The sequence below is a fragment of the Rissa tridactyla genome, chromosome 3 (genome assembly GCF_028500815.1).
Source record: "Rissa tridactyla isolate bRisTri1 chromosome 3, bRisTri1.patW.cur.20221130, whole genome shotgun sequence".
NCBI classification, from domain to species: domain Eukaryota; kingdom Metazoa; phylum Chordata; class Aves; order Charadriiformes; family Laridae; genus Rissa; species Rissa tridactyla.
This window is the reverse complement of record NC_071468.1, coordinates 2,312,981-2,340,077: the sequence shown is the minus strand read 5'-3', so window position 1 is coordinate 2,340,077 and position 27,097 is coordinate 2,312,981. Positions and strand designations below refer to the sequence as shown.

Genomic DNA, 27,097 nt, shown 5'->3' with positions numbered 1-27,097 from the left:
GGACAACATGACTCTAAAGAAAAAGGGTCAAACAACACAGTCTCACATATTCAAGGAATTTGGCTTCAGTTTCTGGTGTTGCCACAAAACTTCTGTCTGACCCTTCATAAGTCTTTAATCCCTATGCCTTAGATTCCTTACCTGTTAAAACAGAGATTTTAAAAAACTTCTCAGAAATGTTGTGAAGAATTATTCAGTGTTGAAAAAGAATTTGACATGGTGTCAGGGAAAGCCTTGAAAAAGTGCACAATAGTAACAAAACTTAATACAAATAAGGAAACACCAGTGGGCACAGTGGTTCATCCTCAGTCCAGTTATTTCAGATAAGAAGTCATCTTAAACACTGGTGTCAGTGGCATCCATCACTTAACAAATACAAGGTCATCCCATGTTTCTCAAAAAAGCTCCCCTTAATAAGTAGTTGAAAAACAAAACAATCTAAGCAAAAGGAATGGTGACCAAGAAGAGACCCAAGTTCACATACAAGCAGCAGCTGATAAAGTAACACAGTCTTGCTTAGGAGATACTAAGAACATGTGGTTAGTTTCTATAGTGAAGCCTTAAACTTTGCTAAGCAGTGGCTTTGCTTTTATTTTTATTTGTTTTTGACTTTTTAGACCTTCACACAAGGACAAACAGAAGCGCAGCAGGGATTCCCCACTGACATCACAGCTACTGAGATCAGGGATGACCTTTAAGGCTGAAGACACACAACATTTGAGTCTGAACATACAAACCTCTATTTGAGCTCCATAGCTGGGCTTCTGGCCAATCCACCTCAGCTTACTTTTACTGAAAGATGAACTGAAAACAACTTTAAATAAGCACAGTCTGGAGAAAATTGAGATGTTACCTTTGCTAAATTTTCCCCACTTGAAGTCACAACATGTAAGAATGGGAGAGAACACACTGTTGATTACTTATTTCAGTAAGAGTAACATAATTTAGTAAACAGATTTATAATTTTTACAGGCATGTGCCAAATATTTACTCTTAATTACAGAAAGTAAACATCTCTGTACTTACGCAACTTATCATTTGGTGTAACCCAGTGATTTATTTAGTGGGTGAACAGGGGAACAGAAACAGGGGATTCCCTTGCCTTCTCATTGCTAGTACTTGCCTGTTTGCAACATAGTCATTTTCCTCAAAAGACAACTCTCAGAGGCATATTTTTGTCCCATTTGATTTTCTTAACTGAATTACTGCAAACAATCACTATACAGAAAATCCTGTACCTATGATCTTCCTATTGTTCATGATTTGACAGGCTGGATTTTTTTTTTCTGTAACCATACTGAACAAGACCTATACCAGGTTGCTTTACACACTCTACCAACAGCTGTTATCCTACATAGCAGAAAAGGTACAGTATTGGTAAAGACATGTAAAAACACTCAAAATGAGTGGTGAAAATTAACGTGCTATACCATCTAGACAAAAGCAGAAGTGAATGTAATGACCAGCTATAACTCTTGCAAGAAATACTTACAGACTTCTGGTTTTGTATATACAATTCAGAAGCAGGACCAGCTTTCAGTTTCCCGACAGTCTAATGCCTGCCTCATTTGGGAGAGTAGAAGACATACAATATAGCAATGTATTAAAATAACAATACTTCTTTAGCTTATTTATTAGAAACCTCTGTTGAATTGCTCACAATGACAGGTTTATGCCCTTCTGCTCAAGTAATAGAAAAAGCTGTACATAATAAAATGTAAATTCAGTATCAAAGAAATGAGAGGAAAAACAATCTGACAAAAATCACAACAAACAAACTAAAGCAGTGCTGAAGGCACACAGCCAAGCACTTATACATCAAGTGATTCACAAAACCTCATTTTTTCTTCTTTGTGTGCACGCACTTGGATATAGTGCTTATGATAACTTTCAGTTCTTGCTAAGTGACTACACAGAAGAAAAATGGAGCAGCATTAAAACTGCAGGGGCCAAATAAATTCTAGCTTTAGTTAATGCTGCAGCAAGTAGGTACTATGTTTTATTTTTATCATATTACTATCAACGTACTTTGTTGGTTATGGCTAGATGCACTTCCTATTTTAGGGACACATTTTCAGTTACTCCAAGTTTGCCAAAGACTTTTCTTTGGAGTATGATTACATATATTGTGCCTCCAGCTGATTTTTAGGAAAAACAGAACAAAAATGACTCAACCATTTCTAAGAATGAGTCATGGGAAACATATGCTGCTTTAATTATATTCAAAGAATTCTTAAAACTTTTATTAAGAAACTTCTTCACATTTCAGAAACAGGGACATGAAATTTAGCACAGAGGCTGTGCTGCTGTCGCTATTGGACTTTTTGCTCTTCCTTTGAAAAGCCACATATCTGGGCATGTGTTGAACCTTTGAAAAGATTGAACTTACACATGCTTGCCAGACTTGCTTAGTAGCCAAAAGTTTTTAGATTTCTCTCCGTTGCACATACTGCAGAGAGTGAGCAGGATCATCCCCGCACTAAGTGGCTGATTGTCAGGCTGCCACACACTGGAACAGGGTAGGTTATTTCTCCTTTGGTTTCAGAACTCCCAGGGCTATTCACTCCATGGGCACAGAACAAATTACCACCCAGTCCAAATGCAGAGGAAGCAAAGATGGATCTGGGTGAGAAAGGAAAATGAAAGTGACCAGAGAGAAGGGAAGACAGGCAAGAGCCTGGGATCAGACAAAATGAAAAGACATAAAGCGTGAATAAGAAACAAGGTTGGGTGAAGAGAGCAGGATGATTCAGACAGGGTCTTCCCAGCAAAGAGGAACTGCTCAAGGACAAGCAGTCCCAGTTTGATTTTCTTGATTTCTATCAATTTCTTGAAGGTCAGGCAGCTGAGAAGTCAACAGGCTGTATCTTCTAGAACAAGAGGAAAATCAGCCCCCAGACTTCTGTTTTGCTAAGATCCTCCCAGAAAAAAAAATACACAAGGTCCAGCAGCCTGGAGGTCTTGGGCCATGCTCAGAGCTTGGCACCCCAGGGACAGATGATGGCTGAAGAATCCCTCAGCCAGGATGAAGGGCAGTCCATGCTAACCAGCACGCTACGAGTGCTCAACAGCCCACCACTCAGCTTGGGGCTGGAAAACACCCCACTGGACGCTGCTTAGCCCAGCAGAATTCGGGAAAAGGCAGAGCAGCAGAGCAGGCCAGGAAGCCGGGGGCTGCAGCTGGTCCCCCCCAACCCCTCCAGGCGGGTGGTCAGTGGTGGCAGGCAGCAGAGGGTGCAGCAGTGTTTCCCGGAGCACTGCAGCAGTCACATGCCCGCACCGTCACAGCGCATGCAGCTCTCTGTCCCCAGCCCGCCCCCGCCACAGGCCTTACAGCAGGAAACCCCTCCCAGCGTGGGAAGCCTGGGCCACAGCTCCCCTTCACCCCGCTGGGGAAAGGGCACGCAGCCCCCACAGCCACTCTGCAGGGGCGGGTGGAGGGACCAGGCTGCAGCCCAGTGGGGTGGCCCTGCGGGAGAGTTGTCACAGGAGCCGGTTACTGCTCAGACCGAGGTGCCCCCTACAGCCATTGGATTTCCTCTGGGGACAGGGCATGGAGTGTCCCCAGGCCAGGGTGGCTGTTCGCCCCTCAGCTGCACACAGATACACAGCACGCTACAACCACAGCTTTTCAGTTACTGGAATAATGCATAGGACCAGACTCTTTATAAGAAGTGCGATGAGGTAATTGCAAAAATACAGCCAGGAGTTTTTGCTTGTGTTTTTATGCTAAACAGCTTACGTCACTCAGTATTACATAAAGGCAGTATTAAAAAGCCCCCTCCCTCCCAAAGTCAAGACTAACAATTTCAAAACACTTCCCCCCCACACCTCCTTTGCTTTTTACTCATTAAGGCAAAGAGTTAAGTACTCTATTACTTTCTCTCTTAGTTTCGAAAGGGACATCCATTGCAACAGTAGAAGTGTGGGCGACTCTACATTAACTGTTTCTTTGCTTATATCTAAAGTAAAACCACAGGAGATGTTAATTCCAGCAATGAAGTTTCTTGCTCAAAGTTACTAACCACACACAATTTCAATACAAAGCAGCTCCTCTTTAATGAGAGTGATCATGCTTCCCTCACCTCTTCCCTCTGGCCCTCCAAGCCACACACACAGCAACCAGCTAAGAAAGCAGATAGAAAACAGCAAAGTTTGCAGAATGTCTGATATTAAAGAGCCTCCCTCACTGCGTCTTTATGCACGAGTAACTCTCCTTTCAATCACTATAACAGAGGACTTGCTCCATAAACAGAGGAAAACATTTAAGTTGAATGTTGCCATTTGAACTTTATTTAAAACAGCTGAAATCTGTTTTAATCCTTCTGCAACATTCAGGGGAACTCCAGAACAGTGATGTCGCTCTGCACTGGGCAAAGTGTTGAGTCAGGGTATATTAAGACAAACCATGTAATCTCACCTATGCTGCATCAAGTCCAAGAAACTAGTAACCTAAATTTTTCCTAAACAATCTTCTTAAAAGCTGGGGGAAAGAGGGGGGGGAGAAGCAGAGAGGAACTAGGAGCAATTAGAAGATAACTGCAAAGGAAGAGTTAAAAAAAAAAAAATCTGTGTAAAGGCATATACTTTGACATCCATTAGCTAGGTTACTTTGAGACCAGTCGCACCTCTATGTCAGCACATGCATTTAAGGGCAAAACAGCCCTTAACAGTCTTAGAATATTCAAGTGGAAGAATTTGTTTAGAATCATGGTAATATTACAGAATTATAGACTATTTTGTGTTTTGTAAGTCACTGACTTTTCATATTCGCATTGCTGTTTATCTTATCACCTATTTCAGCTTTAATTCCTTCAAAGTCATGATGGATTTTTATTTACACAGGTGCTGAAGTTGTATACATACTGTAACTAGTACACAGACTTGACACTATGTTAATACCATAGTTCTAACACAGGCCACAGAACCGAGGTAACCATTTTATAAATTCATGGTGTAGTTCTGCTAAAAAAAACTTAAGTAACATGGGTTCCGTTTCTTAATTTTAACCTGTGTCTAAACCTAAGCCTTGCAGTCTAAGTTTTGGGGTTTTTGGAGGGGAGGGGGAAGAATGAGACCTCTCAAACACACTAAGGCAAATTTTCTAAGAGATAGAGTACACTTGAAGCAAGCTGGAAACCAGAGGTAATAAGGAAAAAAAAACCTAAGTATATTGTGATAAATTCATGCTTTCTACAAGTCTGGAATACTAGCAGGAGGAGGAACGCTAGAGAATCAAGACATCACAAGATACATGCCTCTTATTGCTTTACAGCCTTTCGGTCTTGTCACTTTGGTTTTAGGTGGATACTTATGATGAGAGCTCAGAATTGCTGCTTAAGCCAAGCAACTAATTTTAGAAGAATTCAGGCATATCTGTTGTCCACATAGCAATCTGGGACTTCAGTTTCCAACACAATTGTTAACTGCATTATTCAGAGGCCATTAATTCAAAACCTGGAAATACTAGAAGCAGAAAAGCAGTTCCTAGTTTCCTCAAACTGACTCTAGCATGACGTTATTATTCTGTAGAACGTATTTTTTGTGGCACTGCCCCCCCCCATTTTACATTTAGTTTAGTTGTCTGGATTTTTTAAGCAGATCCCACCTGCATTAAAAAAAAAAAAAAGAGACACACAGAAGATTTTCAATTTCTCTTTGGAAGATAGTATTCTACAGTACATACAAAAATACTCTGGAAAACACATACAACTTCATTTACAAAAACACCAAATTATATAGAAATTACAATAGAGAGGTAGCATAACATTTGTTTCATATGATCAGAATTTCTCCCCACCTCTCAAAAAAATCTTAATGCATTTAACTGGGTAAGCAGTGTTATCAGTTTACAGAACCAGACTTAAGACTACTACAAGTTTTCATGTAACTATTTAGAACAGCTTTCGAGGTTTATCTGAAACCACTTTCTGCATGCCAGTTGCTTTCAAGACTGCAGCCTGCAGGTGGGTAGTAGTGTCACAACAGCCTCGCCTGTTGCAATGTTTAAGTGCATCTTCAGCTGTGTGTTCTGAGTTTAGCTTTACTACCCAGTGACAACAAAAAAAACCCTCGAGTCTCATACTGGAGCAGCCTTAAGACAAAAATCAGATAACATGGCATGGGACACGACTATCATCTCCACACCTCGGTAGCATCCTCCGCTGTATTTTCTTCAATATTTAAATTATTTATGGGCCTCCATGGGAAGCAATACTTGTGTAGTGCATGGCTGTGCTAGACAGTGGAAAGCTACTAGCTGAGCGCCATTGTGACAGATGCACAGGAGCGTATGTGCCAAACGGGAAAATAATTTAAGATAAGAACAATATATGCACATGAACTAGGAAAGCACAAATGAATACAAGCATGTTCATACACACTTGAAACCAGAATGTGGTTGCAGCGACTAGCTAATCCTGTTTACATACATTCTGAATCCAAGTCACAGGACAGGTTGTTTTTTTTGTGGCTTTTTCAAAAGCTGTTTCAGCTAGTGACAGTTAAGATTTTTTAAAAAGACTAACAAGGATAACTGTTACAAGAATGTGCAAAAAGTAGTTCGAAGGGAAGCAAGCATCTAACAATACTATAAAATAAGACCATGATTTTAACTGGCCAGTTGCATTTTGGCAACAGTAACCTTCCATACTTTGTTAGTAACTACAATACACATTGATAATATGGACCACTAAAGAACTGATTATCGTCTTTACCTGAAGAGATACTCGTTACCCATTAAGGGTAAGTTTGATGGATCTTTTAATAATACGAATACTGTTTGTTGGAACAGGAGATGAAGAATCCGGTAGTTCTTTACTGGAAAGCCTCTACAACACACAAAAAGATACCACAGAAAAGAAAAAGGAAGTTTTAAATTCATTAATTCATAAGATGCAGCAGATAAACCCTTTTCCTAGCTGAATATAACAATTATGTACAAAACAGTATGGCCCAAACCCAAACATTTACAGAGAAGGATTTTTTTCCCCACCACACCACTTGTTTAGTTACCACCAGTTTACAGAAGAGCATTTTGCCCTCTGTACACTTCTTTCCTAGCATCAATTGAGATAATTATATTCCTGAGGGGGATGAAATAAGTTGCAAGTTGCTCAACAGCATAATAGAAGAAGCTACCATTCTTCTCAGATCCATGGATCGGGAAAACAGAGTGTCTCTACTGTTCAGATTACTTCCAGTCTTATAACCCTCAATTTCACAATATTGTACAAGACACAGAAGAATTAATGCCACTTATACACTTCAAAGTTTCCAAATCTGGTCACAGAAATCAGTATACAAGTATTTAATAAAAGTTCAGATCACGTTATAGAGGATCTACAAGGAGTAGAGATCTTTTTGCTTAAGAAAAAAAGCAAATCAGAAACAAACCGTCTCAGTGTTTGAGTGCACGGAAACATGGTTTTTCAAGTTCAATAACTTGGAAGCTTTGGCTTCACTTTTGTGAGTGAATGTCATTGTTCAGCTATACAATTTACAGGCTAAAGCTTATCACCTATTTAGAACTACCAAGTTTACGGGGATTAACAGCACAAGTCTTTGTACACAAGATAAAAATTCTAGTTTTGCTTTACCTATGAATACAAAAGCACAATAAATAATACCTGTGATCTTGATGGGTTGATTATTGGAATCCGCATGGGTTTTCCTCCAAGGCCACCCTAAAAAGCCAGAAGGGATTTATTAGTCAGTATTGTCAAATTCATGACCTGAGAGACAGCAAGGTCTGGCAGCTAGGATACTTAAAAACTACGTACACACATGCATTGACAACCTCCACTTTTTTTTTTTTTAAGACCTATAAGCACACATATAGCTTTTCAGTTATTTCAACCTTCAGTCTACCAACAAGACCACATCTTGATTTGAGGGCGTTCCCTCAAGAGTTTATATTTCACTAGCAAACTACACTGAATACAGAGCTCTTTATCCTCCCTTTGAGTGGCCAACTGCTTTAGCCTTTACAGTAGTTTTCAATCAGTGAAGTGGTTTTAAAAAAATAATAAAATCTGATATCAGGCACAGCAAGAAGCTAGATACTACCAAATCATCTAGTAGTTACTTCTTTTAAAAGATAGGTCATGCAGGTGTAATATTTGGGAAACAAAGACTGAAATAAGTGAAACTAAAAAGCATATTTTTATTTACATCAATAAACAGGTAGAATATTTATGTGAAGTAGTCTAGGCACTAGAACAGTCCATTCAGCTTTCAGTTAGTCCACTGAGTAAAACCACTTCAAAATTACATTTTCTGTAGATCTTCTCCTGACATCTTCTGGATTGCCACCATCTTTGAATGCTGAATCCTGGCCAGTTAACTAGAAGAACAGAATACACAGACTCAAAATAATTGCTATACTAAAGTTACCTTCATATTCAGGTACAGCTTCCAGTCAACACGTTAACTATACTAGTGGCCATTCTTAAAAAAGACACTTAAACAAGACTACTATTACCCACACAGAATCTCAAGCCTCTCAAAAAGTCTTACTACCCAAACCTTGAAATCTGTACTTGGAATATTCAATACTAGATAACAGTTCCGCAAGTTGATTCTTTACAAGTGTCAAAATTGAGTTTTTCCTAGTTGTTTTTTGCCCCTGCCTCAAATCGGAGGTCAAGCCACAGGAACAGCTATTTAGGAGATTTATTTATAGCAATAACACAAGTCAAGCATTAATTTAAAGATTCCACCAAAACAAGATTTAACAAGCAACTCTACTCTGTCATTTCAGCAGTGGGTCACCTGTTGAGTAGACTGTTAATTTCTGAAGCAGAACTATCAATAGGCATTCAAAAATCATCTGCCAGAACAAAATTAGCTCATACTTTTACATTTTTAAGATTCATATCCTCTTCATTTTAAGATAATTTTTTTCTGATTTTTTTTTTTAAGAACCACTTCCAAATAAGGCAGTTCATTCAGCAACTGGTCAGTGCAGTAACATGCAAGTACAGTATTATTTAGAGACCCTGCTACCAGACTAGAAACAAGTCACTAGTGCCAGATCCTGGAAAAATATTTGTTTAATAGCTATACATTATATCCAAGACAGTTTCTCATATCTACATCCTAGTAAAACCATCATTATGCTTAAGTCTAGATTCCTGAATCAGTTGGGGATGTATATATGCATTTCTTCTCAGTTATTTAATTTATTCTACATCAATAATTAATGCTACATCAAACCCTCCCCCGCCTAGCCCCATCCCTCGCCCTTCCTTACCTTTTCTCCATCCCTTGTTTTTTTGGGGCATCCTTCTGATGTAGGTGAATGACTTCCTTTAGAGGTTGGTGAATAAGGTCGTTTAGGTGCAACGTTCTTAGGATCTGTAATTGGGGTCCCGCTTATTTCATGCTGTCCTTGGACAAAACATGCTCTCAGTTGAGAAATTGTGTTATGTCCTGGCATGGTGTAACCAATTGAAGGTCCCGATGTTCTTACTGCAACTGTAGTCTGCATTTCTGTAGAGGACACTGAGCTTTTAGAGTACAGCTATGAAATTAAAGACTGCATTCCACCCACTACTTCAATACATACGTGAATCAATAACAGGAATGGAGAGTCCCTTAGACACTGATGGCACAGCTACATGAGATCTCTTCTCTCTATTGTTACCACCACTAGGCCTGTGGCATACAGCATTTCTGTAAAAGTCAGATGCTAGAGTTATAAATTGCTAGTTTGTAAAATACTCTACATTTCATTTCCAGAAACTTCATGCAAGACAAGCATCTACCTTCTTAGCTCATTGTCACAGCTCTACTAAACAGCACAAACTCACAGGAGACTTAGCATGAGATCGTCATTTTGATGAACTTCAGACTGCGAATTTGAACTTAAGCTTTTTCTTTAGCGAGTCTCTACATACTGGTACTGTTTTCCAGCTTAATATACCCAGCACTCTGTGCTGCTGTTAATGAATGTATCTGCTCTATCCATACATGCACGCAATTTTTTTTTTTTTTGCATGCTACTCTTACAGGACCAAGTAGTCTGAACATAGCAGGCATTACACTTCGGGCTATTACACTCAAGATTACATATTCCTCCTCTGCTGAAGTAGCTTATGGACAGACGTCCCAGGAAGTGACAGACACTTTTACTGCCCAAGTTCTCATACTGCTCCACTAAGTTAGCAGAAGCACTAGAGCTTCTGTGATCAAGATCAGCACTTCATTAGAACTAAATACTGGTTGGCATTAACTACACTTTTTGTTAGTAAGAACAGTTATCTATATGTAAAATACTCCAGCTTCAAGTTATACACTAACCTAAGGGGATTTATATTGAAGACCAAATAATTTCTCTTGTATCAAGTTCTTCATTCCTAAGTGTTCATGTGCATTAAACGTTTTCAAGGATTTAATCATATCCCACCACGTGCCCAAAGGATATGTCAGCTTATGATCCACATAGATTCAAACAAGAAATTCTAGACCTCATTCACATTGTGAGTCAGTTAAAAGCAGCTTCTTCACAGTTCTAAGGTTATTGTGCTAACCTTTCTATCTCTGCTGTAGAGGCGTCCGATTTAGATATCTTATTTAATGAAGATGAATTATATAGTGTTCTGGAGCCCATGTCCCTGCAACTGTCCAAACAGCTTCCATCTGAAGAAGTCCTTTTGCACTGAAGCCCACTAGCATTTTGAGTAATATCTGACATGCTTTGCTGAAATGGTTAAAAATAATAATTAAGTCTTCAAGTAGTTATTAAAGCAAAAAAAATATTGCCAGACAAGCTAAACTGTTGTTATACCTTCTTTCTTTTCTGTAAGGTTTCTGCAGGCAAAAAATAGTGGAGATGCTTTCTCTTCACATGAGCTGCCTCAATCTTCATACCTTCCTTTAGCACATTGAGGTTGCTAGCCTGCCTGTAAACTAACATGAAATTTAGTGTTACAGCTTAGTGGGCATGTTTGCATTAGGTATTTGTCAAGGTTACATACGGTTTCTTTAGAAACAGCAAGCCTTTAAGTCAAGCCAAACAAAGAGCAAGAATTTTCCAGCCTAACTGAACACAAAATGCTACCCAACCACTCCACATATGCGTATTCCAGAATAACGTGACCCAAGATGCTCATTTGACATCCAGTACTGACCAGATAAATAACAGCTATTTAAGTGCAAATATGCATTTATGTGCACTGTTACAGCTGTGGTTTGCTAATTATGCAGTTCACATGCTGCTGAATTGTGAGTTGAGAGAATCCAAATCCGAGTTGATTTTAACCTGAAAGAGATAGTACTCCTTAACCATTAGTTTTCTGGTTGAGAATAGATCTAGAGAACTTAACTGAATCAACCTAATTGCGCACAGCTGATGAGAGACCAGAAGATTCGGACTAATTTTTTATTTTATATTTACAGTGACAATTGGGGTTTTTTCTATCAGTTCTGTAACATTATATAACTTCTCAGTAGTTTAGATTTTAAAATTCTACCTGTCCAAGAAAGTAAGACTGGATTTTAGGGACATCTGATTTATCAAAATCACTGCAATTTAAACAGGTTTTTCTTAAGTGTCTACAAACAGCCTTTTATGGAACTTAAAAATGCTATACTAGCACAACAGTTATTACAGGATTAAGTCACATTTAGATAAGCTTATTTAACAGGCCTATCATGAGCCTAACTGGAAAGTCAGCTCACTAACATACAGAATGGGAATCAAAGTAAGGACAAGCAACAAAGAGGTTTATAAGTCTTTCTACAGTACACCTAGAAGTGAAATAAAAGCACAAATATGAACAGTTGCTTCAAAGTAAATTCAATAATATTTTTACATATAAGTGAGAGAAAAGTTCACTTAAAAGCCTTCCAAACAGTAAACCTTATGTTCTTGATCCCATCAACCTGAAGCTAATCTTTGGCCTCTAAAAGTGTTCTCTCCAAGTCATGGCACGTGATAAAAGTTTTCTTGCAGATAACTACTGGTCACTCCTACATTTGCCAAAGGATTTCACACGTCTCAATACCTTTTCTGTTTAATCTCTCTGGATTCAAACCGTCTACCTGAAATGTACTATAGACTGTGCTTTGCTAAATTAAGAGCACATAGCTCTTAATCAAGTTTGTACATAGAAAAAAAGGATTTAGCATTAGTTCTAGCCTCAGAGCAGTACACAAACCTTATTACATAATTTACATTTCCCACAACATTGAAACACAGTGCCACTGTATGTAGCATACAAGGCAAGCATCAGTACAGATAGCAGTGCAAGTCTGAGGAAGTCACCCTGCCTGGCCTGAAACTGACAGGAGTTTAATGCGTTTTTCTGTGCTTTTCTCATATCCCAAAGCATGAGCTCAAAAAAATAAAGGGTCAGGTTTCACTGCATTTACTTGTGTTGTCTGAGCAAGACACCACACAGCTCATGCTGGTACCATGCATACACTCTTCATCAGTCCAAACAAACATTTAAAGGAGTCCACTGTTTAAAACTCTTTCTCCAAACACAATTGTCACTTCAGAAGAGTAACCCGATTTCTTAGTTCTTCATTATGATAGCTAGGCATGAGCCTGACCTCACACAAGTAATAAACAGATTATGGACTTTCAAATGACGACTCACCCCAAAATCCCTTTATTCTAGCATTATCTAACCACACTTGCAATGTTACTTTATTTCTACATGTATCAAGAGTAATAATGGAAGATGAACATGAAGGTTTACATGCAAGACTACATGTAATTACACGTGACAACATGCTGACTTTCAAAGTTCTGGGATCATATCATACACAGATAGTTATTTTGGAAGAAATACTGTCAACAGGCATTAACAATTTATTTTAGAGCCTGATACACTTAATTTCGACTTTCAAAGTTCACCAACTGACAACTGTTTTTGATAAGTTCAGTAAACAGACATCTGGCTTCACATTTGACTGTCTACTTCATGAAACGCAGTTCCTTTGTGAGTGTTTACTATGATCTGCAGAACTGTTATTTCACATGATATATGGTGTATGACTGTAGTACACACTTTGTTTCAAGATGAACTTACTTTGCCAAAGTGTCAAAATAGTACATTTTTAAAGTTAATCTTCTATAGTCGCTCTATAGAAGTATCTAACAGCTAGTACCAGAAAGAAGCACAACTCACTTTGTGAAGCAACTTCCACTAGAATAAAACAAATGAAACCCTACAAGACTGGAGTGAAATATAGGCTTACCTGTATCTGTGAACGACTGTATAACGTATGTTAAATCAATGTTAACACTTTCTGCATTTTCCACTTTCCTAAATACGATTCCAAGAAACCACATTGACACATATCCACTCCTAAAAAGACAGATTCGCAAGTCTATCATTTATGTACAGTTATTCAGATGCTAGTATCTGCTATCAAGAAGGGATTAAGCAAAACAGTTTAGTTGTACGCAGCAGTTAAAGAGTAGAGTCAGCCCATACTTAAGTCCTCAGAGTACTTCCCTCTGAAGTTCTCCCTTCTTTAAAAAGATCTTACATGCTCAGAACCTGCCTGTCAGACCTCGTACCTACAAAACAGTAGATACCGAACTGAACATCTCTCACTGATGAGCTGAGGTGAATGAATATAAACAAGTTACAATACATTGGCTAAATCATGTTTCAGAAAAATAATGAAACTCACTGTTTACAGAGTTCTTGGTTGCCAGGAAAAGACTGTGGCTTTACATGTGCAATAGTTATAAATTCATTCCTCTCTAAGTTTCCAACCAGCACACGGATTTTAGATTCAACAAGGCCAACCCTAATAAGAACAAGAGACATTTACTCCTTTTTAACTGCATCCAGCACATTAGTTACATGCCTTTTTATAACACAATGTTAATACAAAAAATGCTAACCAATAAATAAGGAGTAAGTTTCATTCAGCTGAACAGATACTAGATTTTTATATCACACACAATAGATTGAGATGTTTCCAGTGATATTCGAGCTTTAAAGTTTCCAAAGACAGAGGTAAATAAGTTTAACTTGTACTCTTAACAATATAGATACACTTCAACCTATAACCCGTGACGGAAGTATAAACAAGAAGCCGATTGCAGCACCTCTGTCTGCATTTTGAAGTGCAGCAAAACACCTTTTTACCCCAAAGATCAAGAAAAGCAGTTTAAAAAAGGCTCAAGCATAACTATTCAATTACATCTGAGCAAAGATGTGATTCTTCCTGCAGACTGATCAGTGAAGAGTTTACCCTCTTCTAACAAAATTGAAAATTATAGTTCCTTTAATAAATAAATGATCTAGTCAACACAATCTCATCAGAAACTTACCCAAGAAATGAATCATGACCATGAAGGCTTTTCTTTTAAGTAAACTACTGACATTTTACCCTTTTTACCTAAAACATGGCTAACTTTGAAAGCAGTCAGAAATCCGTACATTCTTCAAAAGTATCATGTTGGTGAACAACAAAGATATGCTATCTATTTCCAAATCCATTGAAGAGTTAGTGAACTAAACTTGTTCTTATAGCAGAAAAGCTGAAGCAAGTTTATCTTCTGCTTTTTAGTTTTCCCAGATGCAAAACTAAGCCCCATTTGCTTCCATTTCTGTCACTGCAAAAACATCATCTTTTACTGGAGCCAGAACTTTCCTCATCTTTATTGTGATATACAATAAGCTTTGTACACTTAAAACCATTTAACACTATAAATTATTTGGCTTTAAGCCCTCTGCCTATAACTCCTCGTGTACCTAACTGCGACTGACATCAAGCTGCACCTGATACAATTTTTAAGTGAATGTATTAGGTAATACCTTTTACCTGAACTTTTTATTAGAGCTACTTCTAAACATTAAGTAAGCTGTCTTTTAGAGATAGTACAAGAATTAAATTATTTGCCTTAAAGTGCAAGCCAAACTTTGAAATATAACCAAGATGCCCTCAGAACATGGGTCTGTTAACGCAGAGCTATTTTGCTTGCATACTTGAGCAAAGCAGGCAAAGTACTCATTCCTAAACAACTAATAGCCTTACAAAGTTAAAAACACCACACGCATTACAGTACCTTAATTCCTCACCACTTCCCCTTATTTCAAGATTCACAGTTAGTCAAACCATTCACATAGGTTAAACAAATTATTGGCATATGTCCCTTGAGACAGTGACAAATATCATGTCATAAGCAGTCATTTCCTCTATACTACAGTTGAAGGGGTTCTCACGTTAAGTTTCACAAAGTAGATTAACTCTCCTGTGATTTACCTATCCGCTATCGAGTGTGATGACGGGATCTGTTTCAGCACTAGACATAAGCTGCCTAAGAACACTACTAGATTAAAACTTAGTAGATACAATTTATCAGCATTCAGATGCTCTGAGCAGACTGTCAGGTTTAACAGATTGAACAGTCTTATTTCACTTCGCTGGAGAAATGTAAGCTCTGGAACAGGCTGACTATGTAATCAGGGCATTGGGTGCAATCTAGTCCTAAATTCAATATTACACCCAGTAAAAAAAGTTATGAAACCAAGTCTTCTAAGGCTCTACAACAGTGGTCTTCAAAGTGTGTATGGGGGGCGTACCCCGGGGGGTGCATAAGACAATCCATTGAGGTACAGGAAGAAAATATTAGAACATCAGTAATGTGTATGTGACTTGCAAATAGGCGATATATATTGCAAGTACATGTTAAAAAAATTTTTTTTTCCTAATAGGAGTGTATGATCAAAAAAGTTTGGAGACCACCACTCTGTAAATCAGTAAAAGAACTAGCTCTCCAGTGTCCATTGCACATCTGGTTACCTCAAGTAAACCCTGTTTGCTTCAGTCTCTGCAACAAGGAACACCTTCCTGACTGAAGTAGTGTTGGGTAAGCAGTCTCCTTAGACTCCTTGCATCTGCTTCTCCAGATGACGCAGAGCATTTGACCTTCAGGCATACACACACTAACCCTCTTTGTTCCTTCTCATCATGACTCAAATCTTTAGGTTAACTTCTTGAACAGCAAGATTTATGTCAACTTGCCTTCACAAGAAAGCTTTTAATTTTGCTGATGAACTGTCTACTAACTTGGTACTGTATTCCATGCCGAGCTGCACAGTTTAATACTTAATTTGTTAATACAGTAGAACAAAAATAAAGTGCAACATCGAACTGAGTTTCAATTATGTATCAAATCCACGTTTAAAGCAAGACTTACCACTCTAAGTGGTGCTCTTCAGTAGAGGCACTAGCAGTCAGCACAATATAATGCCTAGAAGAAAAATTATTATATTAGCTCAGGACTTTATGTTCCTTCAACTGAAACCAAAACTGCCTTAAATGTATAGAATATGACTTCCAGACAAGACAGAACTGTGTTTTTCAGAATTGTGTTCTGCTACATTCTAAATATCATGGTTGATTTTTTCTAATAAAAACTGTGCCAGTTGCGTAACACATACGTTTTTTTCTACCTTCCCTATACTTATCCTTACCAAAATTCATATGACTACCTCCAGTTTCTGAAAAACAAACATTAATTCCATCTTCTCTTTAGACTGCAAGTTAAAACTCACTATGCTAACCAGTAAGTAAATCATTTCAAGTTCAGACAACAGATTTCATACGTACTTGTACTTCTGAAAGAAGTTCAGTGGTTCAAACAGCTTTGACCAGTCTGATTTTCCTTGGAGAATCTCATTTGTAACTGCAAGACCTACAATTAAGATTGAAAAAACCTCATTACCATAAACTTTACAAGACAAAAAAGTTTTGAACAGTAACTGAGAGATCAAAAAGCAGGAATTCCCTTGACACAATGCAGGTCCCACTACAACAGTTCATTGTAAAACCGGTCCCGTACTGCCTGCAACAGGCATACTTCCCAGAAACCCGTTCTACCTAAAAGGGCAGAACACCTCATGGAATACAATCAATTCGGATAATGGTGTTTCATATAGCAAGGATTATACTTTTTAAACAGGTGATAAGCATGGAAAGAACTTTACCATGTTTGAACTCCTCCACCATTACCGCTCGCGTTGATATAGATACATTGTACGTAGAGTTCTGCTGTGGATAGGCTGGGGTGATGATAGGCATTACATGGTATCTGTCTGATGGGTTCACCTACAATGTTAAGACAATTTTGCTTAGCACCAGTTTAGGTTAGAAGAAAGTTTAAAGGCTTCCGAATTCAGTGTCTACTTACCCTAGGGTCCCATACTGGTAAATTAAGATTGCTTTCTTCAGGTTGTTTCAGCAATACAGGATTTGGCCATTCCCTATATAAGAAAAACCAGTAACTAACTGTTCATTTAGAATTCTGTCTTGTAATTCAGGGTAGGACTGAATGTTGTTAAAATAAATCTTATATAAATAACTACTTCTAAGTCTTACTTCTTTATGCAAATGAAAATAAACAATAGCTCTTACCATTTTGAAAAAACCAAGAAGAACTTGTTAACAAGAGTAGAAGCCAAAGCATTTGGATAGAGTTGACATGTTCTTGCTACTAGCATTGCCCAGGAAACCCCACCAAGAAATCCCAGCATGTTGGAGTAAATGCCACGACCTAGAACAGATACATTGTAGTTAGCCTGTAGTCTTTCAAAACTCAAGTATATTCCTTCAAATTTACAGCACCAACTTCACAATCTACAGAACACTTTGGCCTCAAAGTCAGTTATTTTTGCAGTGTAGTTCGGCCAAAATGGTTGGTCCTTACAGTGATGAGAAAAAGAATCATCACCACACCACTTCCCAAAATACTGCTACTCCAAAGTTTGCCTGCACTGCTACAGATACTGCTTCACTCCAACTTACCTTAAGAAAAGAGTTCTGCCATTCTTATAGCGCTTACTCTAGCCACATGCACAAACGATATTTTCTTATTCTTTATGTATCAAGCTTTTATACCTAACTTGGCATTTTAATCATTTGTAGGCAGGTTCCTGATAAGCAACACAAACTTTTGTCTTGTAGGCACCTGCCTCTCCTCCCCTCTCTACCCCATTAACACACACACAGAATCTACCACATGGACAGACCTTGAATCTAAACTAAAAACTGTTTTTAGTTTTAAACCAGTCATTTAAACAGCTGTCTTTCTAATGGTCCTATTTTTTCAGCATGGGGTGCCTCTGAAAAATTTAAAGACCATGATCAATCACATTACTCACGTTTTGCCCACAGTTTAATTGCACGGAGCGTGAGCCGGAAGTTCTCTTTATTTGGCACTAGATGTAGTATTTCATCAGTAACTCTGCAGCCTTTAAGAAAAGTACAGAAGTTCCTAGTAAGAGGTACAAATCAGTTTTATGCTATACTGGATCAATAGCTTACAGTTTAACATTCAAGTCTATGACAACAAGATTGGATTACTTGCTTTGTCTTACTTTAAGAAAATTACAGATTACACATAACATTCAGCATCACTTCAGGTAACTGGTGCCCTCAACAGCTTATTTATAGGTTAGGCTACAGCCAACAATTTTTAATAAGGCCTTTCTGCAGGAGTCCAAAAGCTAGGTTTCTTTCAACAGCCAGGAACAATTAAACCAGTGTTAAACAGTGAGCAAGTTAGGCACCAAGTATTTAAAATATCTTTTTTTTTTTTAAATCAACTACAACATATTCATCTCTATCAAGTGCTCTACCTATTCATCTGAAGCAGTTTCTGTGGCAAACTGCAACAATGCACACATCCTGATCAAAGAAACACGACATACAGGTCTATCTAAACATGCAACTCCTTGAAATACCTAAATTTAAGCCTACTTTCCCGCCTCCTCAGATCTCAAGTATACAGAAGATCAGTTTCTGCATCTTGTATAGAAACTTGGGTTGTATAATGGGCATTCTATACTAATTTTAGTAACGCTTTCTTTTTAAAGATGTGTAAATACGCTTACCATTTAAGCTCCGTATACATCTTATATCCAGGCTTCTCAGACGCGAGTCGTCTCCAAGATCAAGGTTATCAGAAACAGTTTGCATAGACAGCCTTGCAAACACAAGATCAATCTTAAGAGGAAAAAATGTGCCAACCATGAGTTACAATGCCACACTGTTTGTGAACAGCATGCTAGTGGGGGACAGTTAGTCAAGTCTAAAGAGAGGAGTTAACATTTGTATTTAAAATTATGCGACTATAGATACATCTCTCAAGAGATTTATTTGCCAGACAACTCAAGAAAATTACTAGAAGTTCTGTACTTCATTTACAAAACCTCCATTTAATCCTCCCTTTCTAACCTAGGGAAAGGAAAGGGTTTTTTAAGTTGAAAAGATACTCTAAACTTAGAATTTCCATTAAAAGGGAACTTAAAATTAACCATAGAATTAAGATGTAAGTTCAATCACTTCAATGATACTTCAGCAAAGGGGAGAGCATTTTCGACACGCAGTAAGCCCTTTTGATCTGAAAGTATCTGTTTTTTAGTAGCCTGAGGCAAGAAAGTTATTCCGTGAATATCTATACCACATAAAGGCCACAAAAAGGTAATTGAGTAAGTGTCTTCATGATAGCGATACCAAGCAGTAACTCGCTGAGGTACTACAACATGCAGGTCTTTATTCAGTGTATAAGATGTATTTAAGATACAAGGATACCTGCCGCTGACAAACCTAGGCAGGAGTCAAACGAGTACTTTTCATTTTCCAGATTGTCTGATAACAGCTTCATTTTTGATTTGCAACAAAACATTTAGTCTGCTTACACAATTCGTACAGCAAACTAGACTATATGCAGCCCTTCGTAGAAAGATCCAGAGCTAAGGTGTCAGAGCTAAGAACAGTTAGCAAGGACACTGCCTCTACTCCCCCTCTACACAATCCTTATGAGATAAATGCTACTCAAGTAGGCTACCCTGGCAGGTTTAGAAAAAGATGCCCCTGACGTTCTTACGCCTGCCAGGCATAAGAACATTATTTTCCTACAAGCTCCCATTCTACTGCAATGTATTCTCCTGGGACAGGTTGTGGTCAGGCTGTTCAGTTACAGTTTCCTAAATATACTTTAAGATGCCGATAACCTTCCAAAATAGCAGTCACAGGTTCCTGGAAAAGGTGTCCTATGCCAAGGCAAGAAAGGAGATTTACTCACTTAAAGAAAAAATTGAAATGCTTACCTCAATGCCATCAAACTCAAACTTGACAACTGGCACATATGCATCTTCAACTGCCTATAAAGGAGAGGATAACCGTGTAAGAAAACATCTTTTGCTACTTTAATGTTTTTCCTAAAATATGGTACGATACAGAATTTACACTGCTAAACTACTCAGTATAAAGACTGAGTTGTTTCTGAACAAAAAGAATTGATAATAAGCAGCAAGCAGTATAGCATTAATTCAATACTAACACTAGCTTTAAAGACTCATTTAGCCAAGAGATACAAAGGATGACCATGTATTCTAACGGACAAACACTGCACAATGAGACATCAGTATCAGTGGTTGTAATCTACTCACCTTGGTGGTGAGGAAGAAAAGTAAGATATTTCTGTTGCTATTTTACTACTGGTTAACATGCAGAGAAATCAAAAAAATTCTGTCCCCATTTGACAGTGTGCACTAGTCTCCTATATTTTCTACCGACAGAAGCCTTTCCATATCACATTCAACTTCCTTAATTTTCAGGCTACCCTTCCTCTTCCTCCATGCCATTACCTTATTTCCAAGCCCCTTACTACATCTAAGATTAAAGAAAGGCTCCTAGGGACGGTCTTGCTTTTTGATACAGGTGACTCAATCCCAAACCATGGATAGGGAAGAAGCATACCACAAAGATTCTTATGTGATGTACAGTCATTGGGGAAAGGAACCAAAAGCCTGACTTCAACTTTTTCATCATGCATAAAATAATATTTTAGAAGGTGCTCAGAAACAATTTCTTTTTTTTATTTTGGCTTGTAAGACATTCACTACCAATACGAGTCTTTAGCATGAATATTCTTATTGTAGAAGTTGCACAATCTATCAAGGAGAGAGCTTACTCACTCTTAGATTTTTTATTTTCTCCTGATGTTTTAGTTTTTCAAAGAATGACTGAAAAAAATCCGATCTTTCGACATGTCTAGGAGCAACACAAACAGCATCTATGTCAGCACCTGCAAAGAGATTTCATTTCTTCTGTTATTGTTAGAAGTCACTTTCAAACATTAGAACTATGACCAGACAAGGGAAGTTCTACCTTTAGTGTGCACTCCAAGCTTGTAAGAACCAAATGTAAATACTTTGCCACCGACATTTGCTACTGCTGAAGGGGGAAGATTCTGTGGGTAGAAGAGAAAGAGCTTACTTTAGAATACAAGATACACGTTAACCTATGCGCAAGTTTAACTAGCTTACAACTTATTTAAAAAGACTACAACAGCCTCCATAAACAATGTCTTCTCACTCCCATACCAAGCTGTTAGTTTAATAGACTGATATTGTTGGGTTTTTTTTTTTCTATGAAGCAAGCACTTGCAACTCAAAACAAACAAAAAAAGAGTAACATAGCAGTCCTTTCACTAATTTACACACCTTAAGACCTATTATTAGTCTTCCCTGCAGCAGACACACTAACTTAGCACAATAAGAGCTATACAAAAGGCAAGTCTAGTGTAATAATTTCAAACTAGATTGAGTGCTGTAGGCTGTTTGGGGCAAGATTAGTGTCCATTTACCATCTATCTCACCCCATAATATACTGTTTCAGCTTTGTTAATTGCTACAAGTCAACTGATAGAACCACTTCACAAATTCATTCACTGCCCCAAAGACTTCAAGATCTTCATCTGAAATCTCTTTTATACCCGATTTCAACGGCAGTTACTACAGTTCTACTGGACACTTAAAGTTAGAAGATAAACTCTAGCATAAATCCTAGTAGTACAGCCTTCAAAAGAAATAAAAAGGCTCCAGCTGTTCTGATAAGAACATATTAAAAAAAATCCTTACCTTGCTCTCACCAAGTTCTGAAATCCATTCTTTGACCAAGTTATTCAGTTTACTAAGAACAACCAGCCTGTAAAGAAAATTCACGTTAAGTTTGCCTCAAAAAAACCTTAAGAGTTAAACAAATCTTACAGTCCTGTTATACCTGTGATTCTGTTCTTCCTCATCTTCAAATACTCCAAATGGTCTCATTGCTTCAACTAGCTTTTGAGTCTGAACACAATCTATATCCTTTGGAGGAGCCAAGCTAATGGGAGAGGTGATTCCATAGTGCCTTTGAGGCTGGTTCTGCAGCCTAGAAGTACTGTGGGAGAAAATAAAATACTGAAGACTTCACAAAAGAAAAAAAAAAAAAAAACTTACTGGAAAACACCCTTCAGCTTACAGGTTCTCAAATCAACTTCTGCTCTTTTACCCATCATTAACGTAAATGAGAAAAAAAAATCCCGTTATGATTTTTAGATAACTTGACCTAACTTAGAAGTCACAACTACTTTTTTAAAAAACATGCAGAAATAAGAAAAGATCTAAGTTGCTATCATCTTTATAAAACTTACTTGCATTGCTCTAGACAGTTAGAGCTTATCATCAGGGAATAAAAAAGTTTGAAATCCACTAAGGGTGACACTACATACAGCAGAAGTTTTGGGCATGTTTCAGTTTCATATCAGTTTGGATTTAAGGATATTCCTATCAGCTTCCTGCTAACATTAAACAAGACAATTTAACACTGTCTTCTTTTAGTTAAATGTGCTTCTATTGATTCTGGAAGGGCATTATACTTGATTGTAGACGAAGGACATATAACAAAGCGATCTGTTAAAAATAATTGATGCAGTAAATTCAGCATTATCTTGCTTTTTTTTTTAATGGAAGAGTATGAATGAAAATATCAACCAATCTGAAGCTAATGTTGCTAGGAGAGCCTCGTGCTCTTAACACAGTGTTCAATTTTTATAGTTCAGAGGCTTAGCTGTACATACATCTGTTTTATCTAAATCCAAGAGGTGTATGTCAGCATGTAAAGAAGCACTAGTTAAACTCTCTTTGTAGAGGGTGCTCAAATCTGGCTTAGGTAGCTTGCTGCCCAGTTAGACTGAGCAGGACACCAGGCACCTGCGTTTGGAGGCCCACAAGGCTACTATCCCTGGAACTCCAGTTACCAAAAGGCATAATTTTTGCCTCCAACCCTCTGCTTGCCCCGCATGCTTAGACTTATTTGCAATCAGAAACGGCACAGGACTGATATAGCAGGGCAACATTAGCTTTTTTTTTTACCCGCACACACTATAGAACCCTTGCTTTGGAAAGAGAAAAACTGAGAAGACATCTTACTTTGCATTGTCAGCTGAAAGCAGGAGAGAGAAAGGATCAGGACAGGAGGTAAGAACTGTACTTAATGGATCAAAGGTCTCTACAGAAACACTAGTAGCAAAAGGAGGAGACACATTAAAAAGTCTATACAACTCAGCATGCTTGTCAAAGAATCCATATCCAGACCCCAAGGCTAAAAGTATTAGTTATGCTATTATTCAAACTGGATATTTTTCTACTTCACAAATATAAGCTGGCTTAGTCAAGAGATGCTTGTAACTATTGAAGGTATATGACATATTTCAGCTAGAATGGGAATAGGGAATGCTCACAGGACAGCTTCAACACTTGATGTAAAGAAAGACAGCTTATTAGAGCTCACTATTTCTAATTGTTGCCTTTACTCTTCCATTGAAGGAAGAGGCATTTCTCTCTCTCTCAGGGTAGTTTTATTCAACTACAGATGTAGCTTTTAGTCATCTAGCGGGTTTTTTTATCCCCCTCCTCTCTATGAGATAGTTTTTCAAACTTCTATGCATTCTCCAAAAAGCTGGGGAAGGGTATTAGGCCTGTAGTCCTATCAAATAGTCTCCCTAGTCAGAAGGGCTGTTTGCTTACAAGCGTAACTAGGCCTTGACCTAATTTGCCTTGCCTTGTTTATAGGCATTGTCAACTTCCACTGCATAAGTAAAAATATTCATAATTAATATTTTTCTTCTTATGATATCATTTTCATAACAAATACAGGAGGGAAGCCTATGTTTAACTGCTGTACATGACATCTAAGTTAAAACACCTACAGCAGCAACTTCCTACATATTTTACATATTACTTGCATTGTACAACTTGCATTTCAGAAAATTGGCACAAAACAAGAATGGTTTTTAGACTTTGCTATATTTCTTTCCAGTGTACAGAAGGCCACCATCTGCCTTCCACTGCCCCATTCTTCCTACAGAGACTATAATTACAGATTAGCATAAAGGCCAATATCAATTAGATATATCAGATATTCTTAATATTAAATTCTTTTAGTCAATAGTAGATATTTTTCAGTTGCTTACGTGTATTACTGAAAGTTTGATCACACAACTTAAAATCTGAGGAAAATGGCACTTGGAAAATTTTATTAGAAGAGCGACTTATGCCCAATAGAACTCATGCCCCCTTCAGAATTGAAAAAAAAAAAAAAAAATCTTCTCTCTCTCAAGTGCACCAGACTGCCAAGAGATATACAAAGAAGGGATCTTAAGAGATAAAACAGCATACTACCTATTTGTCCATCAGCCTTCAGTTTAAACAAGAAGTCTGTTGCAGTTTAATATTTTGCCAACTCTTGCTATGATTTATTGACCACAGTGAACAGCTCCAACATATTTCTGTTCTGATGGATCGTAATTCCATACAAGAAGTTTAACTGATTTGTTCCAGGTTTTGTCACTTATTTATAGCTTTACAAAGCTGGAAGCCATTTCTCCTGCATTCTCTGAGAGACAACAGATAAGTTTACACTATTACAGCTCAGGGAGTTGCCCTCAGCCACCAGAGCAGTATATGAGCCTTCACTGTGAATGCATTTCTTCAGGTCTCAAAGGTCAACTTGCCTTGAGCCGGGGAGAAATTTATCACTCCGGCCTCTTCCAGCCTCACCACTTGGGAGGGGGAATGGCTGGAAATCAGCTCCTGAACCACCAAAATTAATAGCGCAAAACAAAAAACCCAACAGACGAGAAACAAACAGAAAAACCCCAACGCCACGACCTTCACTGAAGTAACACCAGCTACACCTTGCATTCCTACCACACACACTCATGCCAAAAAAATAAAAAAACCAACAAGCCTACAGACACCTCCCGGCAAGTTAAAGCACCTCACCCTCGACCCCAACATGGAGAGAAAGGCGCTTTTTCCCCCTGATGAAGCTGGACCCGCGGCCTAAGCCCGCCCCACAGGGCCCGAGCCGCCGTTGCCAGGTTACGGCGACAACACAAGGCGGAGACAGACACCGAGCCCGGGGGCTCCGACAGCCGGAGCTAACCCCGCAGAGCCCTTCACCCCCGCCCGCCCTGCCTCCCCTCACGCAGAAAACGTCCACCGTTTATTTTAAAGATGAGCTTTCCCTCACAGGAGGCAGGTTTCCTCCTCTCAAACACCCCCGCAGCCGTTCACCCCGCCAGGCCCCTCAGGGGACTAACGGGGGGGGGAAAGCCCCTCAGGGAGAGGAGGGGTGAGGCGAGGGAAGGAGGGGGCCACGGCCGCCTCACCCGCACATCTCCTTCATGGCGCCCGCCACACAGCCCGACCCGCGACCGCCGCCCAACGGCTCGCGCCCCTTCTATCCACCGCGCCGCCGCCGCCGCCGCCGCCACCGCCTCCTTCCCGACGGCCACTGCGGCGCCCAGCCAATGGGAAGGGGGAGCGCTCTCGGGGGGGCGGGGTTTTCTGGGGAGGCCACGCCCCCCTCCGCCGTGCCGGCCGCCCCGTCGTCCCCTGGCGGCGCGCGGTTGAGGCGTTTCCCGCCCCTCGCCTCACGGGGAGCGGCGGGGACGCGGCCGGCCACCAAACGGGCTGAGGCGCAGCCCTGCCGGGGCGGACATTCCCTCCCCCCGGCCCACACCGAGAGGTGCACAGGCTGCTCTGCTCCTCGCAGGAGGGAGGAGGTGGGCGGAGCGAGGCTGAGGGGTTGGGAGCGGGGGGATCAGCCCTGAGGGGAAGCCTGCCTCCCGCTGCCGGCCGGTGAGGAGGGGGGTTGTCTGACCTTCAGGACACGGCGACGTTTCTGCCACCCCCCCCTTGGAAGCTGGGGGAAACTCTCCCGGGTCGGCCGCCGCCCTTGGGGCGGGGAGTGAGGCGCTGACAGAGCCCCGGCAGCAGGGCGGGCCCCACCGGGAAGGGGGGTGGTTCCACCACACGCAGGGCTGTCCCTCTGGGGGTCAGGGACATTGCCCTCCACGCGCCACCTCCCAGACACCCCCTTCCAGGGAGAGGAGAGAAAGAAAGGCAGAAATCACTAGTGTACTAAGTACCCCTTGTACAAAGTTGTTCTCACCTAGTAATGCCGGAGAGCGAGCTACGTGTCGCTTCATGTCAGCTGGTATCGGGAGGATTTAACGCACATTGTTAATGGCAGCGGATAGTTTTGAGTACTTGCCAAAACTTATTGCCATATATCATTAGCAACGTGGTCTGATGGGAGGTGTCCCTGCCCATGGCAGGGGATTGTAACTAGATGAGCTTTAAGGTCCCTTCCAACCCAAACCATTCTATGATTTTGGGCCAACATAGCCTATTACAAGCTGGTTGTGCTGGTTTGAATGACACAGGACTAATTTCTCTTCTAATGCTTGGGAAAACTGCACTTTTAGAAGACTCTAGTGTCTGAATGTATGAAAATATTTACTTTATAGCCAGCTGTGCTATGTGGGACTCAAGGTCTCAGTGTTTTCAAGCCTTGCCAGGTGCAGGGATGAGGAGAAGTGAGACCCAGGCACTTGACCCAAGCCGCCAACAGGATTATTTCATACCATCAACGTCAAATTCAATATAAATTAGAAAGTTTGCTGCGTAGTGCTCTGTCCCTTGATAGCAGCGATCCTGAGAACTTCTCGCTGGACCCCTGAGCCCTTCCCTTCCTCCCAAACCCGCAGCGCTTGCAGTGTCCCATATTTGCTGTCCCCTGCTTGAGTGCACAGCTTCGTGCTAATAGAATGGGCTGAGTATAATTCTTGTATATTCTATATTGGTATCGGGATCAATACTGGTTCTTTTGTATTATTAATATTAATTATTTAGTCTTATTCTATTAAATCTATTTGTATTTCAACCCTCGCGTTTCCCTGGTTTTTCCCTGATTCCCCTTCCTGGGTGGGGAGGGGTCACCAGGTGAT

The 27,097-nt window shown here is 39.6% G+C and overlaps 2 protein-coding genes across 6 annotated transcripts in view; one reads left to right on the top strand and one right to left on the bottom strand.

Annotated features, from left to right (window-relative positions):
• Positions 1 to 1,069: 1,069 nt before the first annotated feature.
• Positions 1,070 to 26,319, bottom strand: PAPOLG (poly(A) polymerase gamma). 5 transcript variants are annotated; one of them, XM_054196211.1, is made up of 23 exons: positions 25,475 to 25,583; positions 22,042 to 22,200; positions 21,900 to 21,966; positions 21,148 to 21,229; positions 20,955 to 21,064; positions 20,085 to 20,138; positions 18,867 to 18,978; positions 18,135 to 18,224; positions 17,389 to 17,527; positions 17,165 to 17,237; positions 16,962 to 17,082; positions 16,585 to 16,669; positions 16,172 to 16,225; positions 13,651 to 13,770; positions 13,210 to 13,319; positions 10,790 to 10,911; positions 10,533 to 10,702; positions 9,569 to 9,675; positions 9,254 to 9,492; positions 8,273 to 8,344; positions 7,629 to 7,685; positions 6,717 to 6,830; positions 1,070 to 2,622 (listed from the first exon to the last, which is right to left on the bottom strand). In XM_054196211.1, exons 1-22 carry the CDS (start codon positions 25,489 to 25,491, stop codon positions 6,732 to 6,734), a joined length of 2,259 nt encoding a protein of 752 aa, XP_054052186.1. In that variant the 5' UTR covers positions 25,492 to 25,583; the 3' UTR covers positions 1,070 to 2,622; positions 6,717 to 6,731. The 5 variants fall into 5 exon arrangements, 4 of the variants coding, with proteins under 4 accessions (XP_054052186.1, XP_054052188.1, XP_054052187.1 ...); XM_054196213.1 differs by lacking the exons at positions 1,070 to 2,622; positions 25,475 to 25,583 and adding an exon at positions 26,260 to 26,319 and having other exon boundaries at positions 5,704 to 6,830; XM_054196212.1 differs by lacking the exons at positions 1,070 to 2,622; positions 25,475 to 25,583 and adding an exon at positions 25,969 to 26,061 and having other exon boundaries at positions 5,704 to 6,830.
• Positions 25,790 to 27,097, top strand: part of BCL11A (BCL11 transcription factor A) — a 151,269-nt gene continuing 149,961 nt past the window's right edge. Inside the window, exon 1 of the mRNA XM_054196207.1 lies at positions 25,790 to 25,870. The gene's annotated coding sequence lies outside the window, so the exon portion shown is untranslated. The remainder of the gene's footprint in view (positions 25,871 to 27,097) is intronic.